This window comes from Triticum aestivum, chromosome 6A, assembly GCF_018294505.1.
Source record: "Triticum aestivum cultivar Chinese Spring chromosome 6A, IWGSC CS RefSeq v2.1, whole genome shotgun sequence".
NCBI classification, from domain to species: domain Eukaryota; kingdom Viridiplantae; phylum Streptophyta; class Magnoliopsida; order Poales; family Poaceae; genus Triticum; species Triticum aestivum.
In genome coordinates, this window is record NC_057809.1 from 532802632 (window position 1) to 532813227 (window position 10596).

A 10596-nucleotide genomic window follows, 5' to 3' on the forward strand; every position below is an offset into this window, starting at 1 on the left:
ACCAGATTAAAAAGCTCAAAATCCTTGAAATCAAGGGCCCACATCCCTTTTGGATGTGTCATCACCTCCCATGATACCCAACTTGGCTTCCATTGTCCTTCTTTACCGCCCCACCAGGATTTCGTAATCAGCATATTGAGGTGTTCACAAAGCCCCCGTGGTAGTTTAAAACAAGACATTGAATACACCGGGACTACGTGTGCAACAGCTTTCACCAGGACCTCCTTTCCAGTAGTGAACATGGTTTTCTCAATCTCACCTTGGACTTTACTCCATAAACAATCAGTAAGATACTTAAAAGCACCATTTTTTGAAACTCTCACCTGAGATGGCATACCAAGATATTTCACAATTAATATTTCATTTGATACCTGCAATATTCCTTTCACTTCCTCGCATATATTTCCTGGGCAGTCCTTACAGAAATATATAGATGACTTATCATTATTAATTTGTTGTCCAGTAGCCATGCAATGAATATCCAACATTTGGTGCACCTCTCTCGCCCCATCACCATTTGCTTTGAAAAACAACATGCTAACACCTGCGAATAATAGGTGGTTAACATGTGGTGCATGAGGCGAAAACTTGAAGTCCACATAATTGGATGACCGATTTCTTCATTTTAAGAGGCACGAAAGGCCTTTGCTGCTAACAAGAAAATGTATGGGGAAATAGCCCCCCCCCCCCGTCGAATACCTCTTGACGACTTAAACTCTTGTAATCTCTTCCCATTGAACAAACTAAGAATCTTATCGAGAAAAATATACTCATGACAATATCAACCAAGTTTAAGCATGATAGCCTTCAAATAGTCCCACTATACCCTTTGATAGGCTTTCATCATACAAGGTTTCAAAGCACAATGTTGATTTTTTCCTGCCATGTTCTTCTTCTTGAAGTGTAGCATTCATAATCAGAGATTATATGATCAGTTATTAGGCCTTTTTAGAGCTGCTTTGACCATTTTAACTTGGAATTTTGAGCCTTTTTAGGGCCTTGTTGGTCTTTATAGGCTGTTTTGACGGTTTTTACACCTGGTTGGGCCCTTTGGACACGCGACGGCCCACAGATGGGGCATTTGGGCTGGCACATGCCTTTTATAGGTGTGTCAGGCCGTGCCTGCCCATATGTCCAGCTCTAGGCACGGACCACGCTAATGCATGATCGAACCGACCTTTTGTATTCAGAGCCTTTAGCACCCATTAACGTCCACTTTGTAGCCAACCAAACTCAAACCCATAACCTCAGCTTGCCACACCAATGCATAATCAGACCGACATTTTCTATTCAGCGCCTTTAGCGCCCATTAACATGCATTTTGTAGCCAACCAGACTGGAACCCACAACCTCGGCGTACGATGGCAAGCGCACTAACCACTTGGCTATCCATCCTGTTGTGAAATTATTGTTTTTATTTCCTTTTATTTCTTTATCTAGTTCATGGGTTTTTTCCTTGAAGTTTTTATTTGGGTTTCTTTTTCTTTTTTTCCTAAATGCATGGATTCTTTTAGAATTTATGAGTTTTTTTCTTCAAAATCCATGATTTTTTCCCAAACCCCATGAAATTTTATTAAAATTCATGAACATTTTTTCAAAGTAGATGAACTTTTTTTCAAATTTGTGAATATTTTTTCCAAAATCATGAACTTTTATTCAAATTCGTGATTTTTTTCAAAATTTAGAAGTTTTTAGGTTTGATGATTTTTTTTGTAAAATTTGAAGATTTTTTTAAAATTGATGAACCTTTTCAAAATCCATGAACTGTTCAGCCTTTTACTTGCATTCTTAAGAAGGCGAAATAACTAATTAAGAGTACTCGTTACAAAGAACGGATCCGGCTTGCCTGCTCCCTCTCCATGCTCCCATCCGTGCTCCCACCTCATCCTACGGCTGTCTTTTTTCCTTTTTTTTCTAATCTAATCATCTCCCCCTGATTTTAAGGGGGTGGGGCCGGGCCTTATTTTGTTCCAATCAAATCAAGCCACGTATGCGGGAGCACAGATGGGCGCACAAGCGGAGAGCAGGCAAGTCTCGTCCACAAAGAACACTCTACTTTCCCAGGCCGCGACAAGTGACGCACATGCAGCGCACTACTTGTAGCAACCAGAGAGTTTTCTCTTTTTTCGTAGATCCATTTATTCAAAACGTTTTATCTTTTAAACCGTGCGTCCAAATCTTGAACCGTTTTCACCATTGGATTCCTCGCGTCGAGATCTTCAAAACTAGATCTCATGTTGATAGGTTTTGACGAACTTTTTTTTCACGAAAAAACTGGACGAAAAAACCAGGCGAAAAAACCGAACCGGGAGCATGGTTTTTTTCCCTTTCCGAAAGAGGCACGCCCGTGCCTCTCGCGAAATCACACCCGTACCTCTCGTGGAAGCAAACTGTGACTCTCGTGGAAGGAAACAAACAGAAAACATGTCTTTTCCGTTTTCGAGAGGCACGACCGTGACTCTCGTGAAAGCACAACCGTGTCTCTCACGGAAGCAAAACCATGTCTCTCACGAAAAAAAAGAAAACGCGTAATTTTTACCTTTCTGAGAGGCACAGCCGTGACTCTCGTGAAAGCACAGCTGTGCCTCTCGCGGAAGCAAAACCGTGACTCTCGCGAAAAAAAAAGACAGGAAACGCGTTTTGTTTTTCCCTTTCCGAGAGGCACGACCATGCCTCTCGCGGAAGCACAACCGTGCCTCTCGCGGAAGCAAAATCGTGACTCTCATGAAAGAAAAAAAAATAGAAAACGCGTTTTTTTCGTTTCCGAAAGGCACGGCCGTGACTCTCGCTAAAGCACAACCGTGCCTCTCGCGAAAAAAAATCGTGACTTTCATGAAAGAAAAAAAAAGAAAACACGTTTTTTTCGCGCTAAAATTTTTTTTGGTCGAAAAGCTAAGAAAGAATGGGAGGAAACCAAAATGGCAAAAAACAGAAAAAACCATTTAAAAAGCCGAAAACGCGTGCAGAAAAAAAATCCTGAGGAAGCGTCCAGAGCGCGACACGTGGCGAATGGCTGAGAGCGCGCCAAGTGGCGCTGATCGTTGCGAGGCTCCCGAAGAAGCACTCGTTAACTAGTTGCTGCCTTAAGAAGGGCTAAGCAAAACATAACGGGCGATGCTAGGCGCCGGCGCACCGGCCGAACGCTTCGGCCGGTCCAAACCCTAGCCGTCAGATCGGCGTGTCCTGATCCGTTGGATCTTTATCCAAATCAGGTCGTCTTCTTCCTCTCGCGAGCGCGGACGAAATAAGGAACCTCGTCTCGCCGGCCGCACGCGTTTCCCCCCTCGTCGCCACCTCCTCGCCTGCCCTCCACGTCTCTGATCGCCGCCCTCGCCGCCCATCTTCGCTGGCCGCCCTGGTCGCCGGTCCTAGCCCTCGGCGGTCGTCCTCGTCACCGGCTTCGCCCATGCAACAACCCACTCATGTGGTTGTAGCTTCCCCGTGGCAACCGTTGTAGCTCCGATGGCGACGACCGAAGCTCACCGGCGTGCTCACCGGTATGCTCGCCGGCGCTCATCCCCCGCTTGCAACAAAAAAATCGAGCGCCCAGGGAGATGCCCAGTGCTGCAACCTACGACGAAAAAAGCTACAACCAGTGACAAAAAAAGCTTCAACCAGCTATGGGAAAAGTTTCTAATCGTATGACAGAAACCTATGAACGACCAAAGAAAAGTTACAACCGGTGACAAAAAAAACTTCATCTGGCGACGAAAAAAGCTTCATCCGACAATGAAAAAAGCTTCAAGTGTGAAGCCGTAAGCCATGGACGACAAACGGAAAAGCTACAACCGGCCGTTGCAAAAGCTACAATCGCATTGAAAATGTCACACGGTCGTAGCAAAATGTCGTTACAATTGAAGCATTTCTGTTAGCGGTTGCAACTTTTCTAATTTGCATGGTGTCTAGTTGTAGCTTTCTCTCTCAATGGTTGGAGCTTTTTCCAACTACAGTTGAAGCTTTTCTATCAATGGTTGTAGCTATTTTCTTTTTAGCAGCGCTTGGGCAAGGCTTTTTATGTCGTTTCGTTGAAGGTTGTAGCATTTCATGTCAATGGTTGTAGCTTTCTGGCGATGGCGCTGACAGCTTGTAGCTTTCTCAACATCCGGTTGAAGCTTTCCATCAAGGGGGATGAAGCTTTTTTTGTAAACGGTTGCAACATGAGGGGGTGCGACGGTTTCTGCAAAAGCCTCTGGTGTTGCCCATCGCCGCCCGGCTCGCCGGCGGCGAGGCAGAAGCACGAGGCGTGTGGGAGTTGCAACCGGCGGGAATGGAATTGGTCAACGGCCTTGCTGCATCCAATGGCGAACGGGGTGAGATCTACATCCATGGCCGCGTGGGGATTCGATCTTCCATGGCCGACGGCGAGCTCCTCAAGTGTTGCAGTGATGGAGGCAGGAGATGCAGGCTTCGGCGCTGTGTGCTGCAACAATGGGCGCAGGAGACGAAGATGGGGCGAGATCCGCGGAGCTGCGAGACGGGGATGAGGCGAGATCCGCGAGATAACGCAGGAGGACTAGTCAACTTGGATCCACCGCGCCACGTGGTTGCTCGTGAGTGGACCGCGCGTGCGCGCGTGGACTGGACCGGCCAAAACTTCCGCCGACACACCGTCTTCAAACATTTACCAAACATAACATGGGCCGTTTAAGCCTTGTTAACGCTTTCGGACTCTACCTTTCCGAAATAAGCCCACTATGCTCTCCACAAATACGTCCCGTAAGCGCGCAATGCTTCCTCACACTGTCACACACTCCCTCGCTCCTAAAATTCCAGTCACGAGTCACAAGCTCACTGGACACAAGCGCTGGTGTGGCGAGAGCACGAAGCAGAAGCATGGTTGCCCGCGCCACGGCAACGTTCCTCCCCGTCCTCTCCCTGCTCCTGCTCCGTGCCGGCGCGGACGACGACTCGGCGTTTGTGTACGCCGGGTGCTCGCAGGGGCGCTACGACGCCGGGACGCAGTACGAGTCGGGCGTGGACTCCGTGCTCACATCCCTCGCCAACAGCGCGCCCTACGCCCCCTACGCCAACATCACTTCCCCCTCGGCTTTACCCCCCGTGGCCGGCCTCTACCAGTGCCGGTCCGACCTCCCGGCCTCCGTCTGCACCGGATGCGTGCGCTCCGCCATCTCCAGGCTCTCCTCCCTCTGCTCCTGGTCCGCCGGCGGCGCCGTGCAGCTGCGCTCGTGCTTCGTGCGCTACGGGAACGACTCCTTCGTCGGGAAGCCGAACACGGCCGTGCTCTTCAAGAAGTGCGGCGGCTCGCCCGGGGACGCCGGCGGCGCCGCCATGAGGGACTCGGCTCTCGGAGGGCTCGCGTCCTCGGTGGCGCCCGCCGGGGGTGGCTACCGCGCCGGCGGAGCGGGGGGCGTGCAGGCCATGTCGCAGTGCGTGGGGGACCTCGACGCCAAGGCGTGCTCCGACTGCGTCTCGGCCGCGGCCGCGCAGCTCAAGGCAGGGTGCGGCTACGCCACCGCCGGCGAAGTGTACCTCGGCAAGTGCTACGCGCGCTTCTGGTCCAACGGTGGCGGCTTCGTCAGCGGCGCAAGCTCGGGAAGTGCATACGGATTTGTGCCGCGCATGCACGGTGAGCGGCTGGCTCTTGCTGTCGCTGGTTTCTTCGCTTCGTTGGCCTACTTTTCAGTTCTACTCGTCTAGTTACGGTCGCAGTATGGGGTTGAGATCAATGTTAGCTATGTTACATTATTGCCAACACCAACACGTATGTCGCGTATTGAACTGGACACAGTGTTGTTTTGCTCCAGTGTGTAGCAAAAATATCATGTTCTTATACCTGTAACTTGTAACTTAGCTGGGTTTCCAAAGTGTGTAACTATAAATCTGATCTGATGAAGTGTTGTTTTACTTGCTATATTTAGTCGTAGTTACAACTTTGAACTAGCATGTAGCCGTGTATATATCCATGCATGCTTATATGCGTCTCAATGGTTTATGGTAACTAAAACAGCCGCTTGAAAAACATTCAGAATTTCTGATAATCATAACGCGCATGATGTATATGTAGTAAGCATTCTAATTCTACAGTCCAAAGTGCAGTCAATAGTAATTTTGTGCGCACATAGAAAGAGTGCAAGGACTTCTTGAACCGACTCATCATGCTGCGCTCCCAAAGGCATGCATATGCATGTCACAGGCACACCAGAGTGTGGATAAAAAAGAGCTTTAATTTTGTCCTCCTTTACCTTTGCTTTTGATGTGGACTACCTTTATTAATTGGCGCCACTAAGCTGATCTCAAGTTTTAGCACAGTAGCATATCGCAAAGTGGATTCAAATGATTCAGCTTTTGCGCCACCAAAACTCGAAAGAATGGAGGGGATATCTCTGGTACCCAACTGTACAACGTCAGTGGGTCGCGTGGTTCTTGTCTTTGGTAAGCTTTTGGGGCTAGTTTTCTAACCCTTCTTTCACCGTTTACTAGGCAAGCAGACATGGTAAGTACTTTGGATTAAGTTAACACGATGGCTCGCTGCGACCGTTACACTGCCGGTGCCGGCATAGGAAATTAGGCTCTTTGCTGATTGTGCAAGCGAAACAGTGAAGGCTGGTGGTCGCAGGATGTGCACGAGTTTGCGCTATGATTGGCCCAACTTGCTCCAACGCTGCCTTTCTCTTTGGCCGTCCTTGTCCTCATCGATTGGTTAGCTCTCTTTACAGGCCAAAAGAATGAGCACCAGCAGCCACACCGCCGGCCCGACGCACTTGTGCAAGACCTTCTTCGGACCTAAGTTGAAGGTTTTGCAGATGCCCTCCGCCTTCACCAAGTACCTCGTCGCCGTCCATGAGCAATTCAGCCTGACGACGAACAACGGCTGCACCTGAAAGGTGATGAACAGCATGCTCATCCTGGATAAGGGTTGGGCTGACTTCTGTGTAGCCTATGACATCAGGATCGAGAGCCTTCTCACCTTCAAGCTGGTGAGCCCTGCCAACTTGAGGGCCCTCCTCTTCAACGACTAGAGCATTCAGATTGTGGCAAATTGCTTGTAGCATCACAAAGCATTCGACATAGATGCTAAAGGTAATGATGAGGGTGATGGTACTGCTAACATTGTTGCGGGTGCTGTTAAGGGTGGTGTCGTGGGTGATGTTGATGATGCTTAGGATGGGATCACAGCTATCTATGCTATGATAATTGAATTTGAAGATTTTGTTTTGTTATGATGTTATGTTTGAACTACTATGCTTATGGTTTTGGTTGTGCTTGTGATTTTGATTGTGCTTATTCTTATGTTATATGCTTACGCTTATGCTTATGGTCACGCTATATATGTTTCCACTACTAGGGAAAAGCCTAGCGATAGCTCGGGTCTAAGGGCTATCAGTAGTGCGGGGACCCGCGCTACTGATACGATGATACAACTAACTTTTAGCAGTAGCGCGTTTTGACCCGTGCTAATGCTAACTTTACGTAGTAGTAGCGTTCTTTGTAAAACGCACTGATGCTAGCGCCTCTGTCAACAGCGCGTTGCTGCTAAATGCATACCCATGCTTCTGCTAACTTTTCCTGCATTTTTTTGTAGGATATTGGCGCTGTATTTGTACAGCTTTTATACAGTAGTCTCATCACAGTAATCGCATCATATGATTTTATGATCATGATGAGTTATTATATACTAGTTATTTTATGATCATGACTAGTAGTACTTTTGATCTGCACCATGTTGCCTCAACTTGAATCTAATCCACGTCTCTTTCACCCACTGATAATAACTCAACATCATCATCATAATAATAACTCATCATCGTTATCATAATAAGAAGTCATACTCATCATCATCATAGTCATCTAACAACGTCTATTCGTTATCATAATAACAAGTCATACTCATCATCATCATAGTCATAACCAACCCTAGTTAATTATTCTTAACACATGATCATGAGTATTGGTTAGGACCTACCCCTTTCTAAGGTAAAATAGCATAAAACAAGATAGCCCCTGACTCTTCATTATGGAGAATGGAGATTATCCTGTGTCCAATTAGTGCGCTTCGCACAATGTTGCTACCAAGTAGCTCCCTGTGATTCTTCATACATTTTTTCCATTCTTTGATTGTCATGTCTTCATTGGTTTGAGAAATCTTGTATGAACAGAGGTGAAGCTTAGGCGGACTTGGCCGTAAGCTAATAACATCAAGGCGACCTTCCGGAAACATCAGATGAGGCACACGATCCTTCAGGATTTTTTCTTGAAAAATATAATAATAACGTCTAGTTACTAATGTAGTTTAGCAATGTAGTTTAGCTTTAATTAGAAGAATGTATGCAAAAGATGCACTGTTGTCATCATAATAATAAAAATTTTACCATGCCATTTCCGTGGATGTTGCCGTAGTTCAACACGTGGACTAGTGGCACGTATTGACCATAATATGGAGGAGTTTCTAATTCTTATTGTAAGTCTCAACATCAATAATGAAGGAGACAAGATGATCTTTCAGCTCGTAAGTTAGTTCTGAACCATCAGTGTAGTAGGTTTTGTCTACTCTTTTTCGAACATTTTTTGAAGAATGGAAATAAGCTGTCAATGGAAATATATAAGTTGTCAACTATTATTATAAAAATAATATAAATTACTTAATAAATATGTTTGAGAAACTCACATAGAGGTAGAAGTGGAAGCGTACCAACAAGGACCCAAATGTCGATATTCTCTTCGTCGATATTATCTTCATCGACATTATCTTCGTTGATGTCATCTTCAGGATCACCAAGATCGAAGGTGACATGCATACCCTACTGAAAACCATACGCCTTGCACAGTGCTTCTCAATTCAAGCAACCAAAATGGGAGTAGCTCTCCGCATTGTATAGCTTTACGGCAAAAGCATAACCATGATGGGTCCTCAGGTGAACTATCTTTGTCTCCATATTCTCATGATCTTCGAAATTCAGCTTCTCCAGGACATAGTGTCTTGCATGGCATGGGATGCACTACTCAAATTATAAAAGGCGGAAATTACACGTTGAAGAAGCAGAAGTCATGCTTAATTATGAAAAAAGACTTATCGTCATTGCGTACCGTTTCAACATCGAAGGTCTCGTCGAACTTAATACTGAAGCGCCGACTATCTTGTAGGTGAGGCCTGCCGCATAGGCCCCGATCGTAGCCGCAGTAGTCGCACTCAGGGATCCTATCGTCGTTGTCAGACATTTCCTATGTTCATAATTCAAAGATTAAACTTCTAAAATTCAATATACATACTACAAAAACTAAATTCGATCATTATTATTCATCACGGGTTGACTATCCGTCTGTCGAGTCTTTTCTTGAAGACTCTCAGCTCATGTGGTGTATATATTCAACCGTCGGTGATGGTCGCTCCTCCCTTTGTCTCCGAGTGCATTACACCAAAATGTCTAGCACATGGGAACAAAGGAGAAGCGACCCCCACGACAACAGTCAGGATTCTTCCTCTCTGATATTTGCGACCGTCAGTGATGGTAGCTCCTCCTATCATTCCAAAGTGCATTACACCAAAATGTCTAGTATCTTGGAATGAATAAGAAGCTACCCCCATGACAACAGCCGGGATTGTTCTTCGTCTCTCATATATAGTGACACTCCCTCATTGATTTTTTGATGATCATGTATGGAGCCCCGACAGACTTAAAGTCAACTCAAAATGTCGTTTAATTATCTGTCTAGAAAATCCAGGCCACTCGATGTTTCCTACATATTCTAACACAAGTCATGCCAAAATTCACGGAAAAATCCGGCATGAACTTTGCTAAAATAGGACATATCGAACGCCTAAAATTTGCCGGAGCAGAAATGAATCAACTTTCCGGCAAAACATAGGCCACTAGGATGTGTTCCCTGCAAAATGCATCTATGCATCCATTTTGTCGACATTTTTCAAAAGCATTAATGAAACAAAAGTATTGAAGCAGAATATTAAAGCGGGAGTACTTGGTCGCACATGGGATGGACTTTAAGAAAATTAGTCCAGTGGAGGAGGCAATCGATGAACTCATGTGACAAGTTAGCAGCTTTCTATTGTCGCGGCTTCTTTACTCATCTACTACTACAACATCTATGAAAACATCTACATCATCATCGACATCAACGACATGGGGATTTGGTGGCTCTCACCTCAAGGTCGGAGGGGGTCGGTGACGGGGACGACGACGGGGATGATGGAGGGGCTACTTGATTTCTACAAAAAAATATAAACAAAAACATTATTATCCTGATTTTAGGACTTAGTGAAACCTTATAAGCTATCAACTAAACATTATTATGTTGATTCAAAAGACCTACATTTACTAAAAAAATGTAAGACTAGTTTTTTTACTAAAAATTTGTATTACTAACCCTAACAGCTATCCGTCCATCCATCTATTATCCAAAGCATTACTAAAAAACCTAGTTTTATCCATTTGTCTACCCATCTATCTATCCATACATTCTATTGTTACTAAAAAACCTAGTTTTATCCATTTGTCTACCCAACTAGTTTTTCAAAAGCATTACTAAAAAAACTAATTTCATCCACACATTTATCTATAAGCTTTCTACTAGTAGTGGGTTCATATATATGAACACCTAGGGTTATATATATATGTACAT

General features: G+C 45.4%; 1 protein-coding gene across 1 annotated transcript; it reads left to right on the forward strand.

The window, feature by feature from the left end:
* Nucleotides 1-4734: 4734 nt before the first annotated feature.
* LOC123130937 (plasmodesmata-located protein 6) lies at nucleotides 4735-5872 on the forward strand. Its single transcript, XM_044550729.1, has one exon. It carries the CDS (start codon nucleotides 4834-4836, stop codon nucleotides 5656-5658), a length of 825 nt encoding a protein of 274 aa, XP_044406664.1. The 5' UTR covers nucleotides 4735-4833; the 3' UTR covers nucleotides 5659-5872.
* The last annotated feature ends 4724 nt before the right edge of the window (nucleotides 5873-10596 follow it).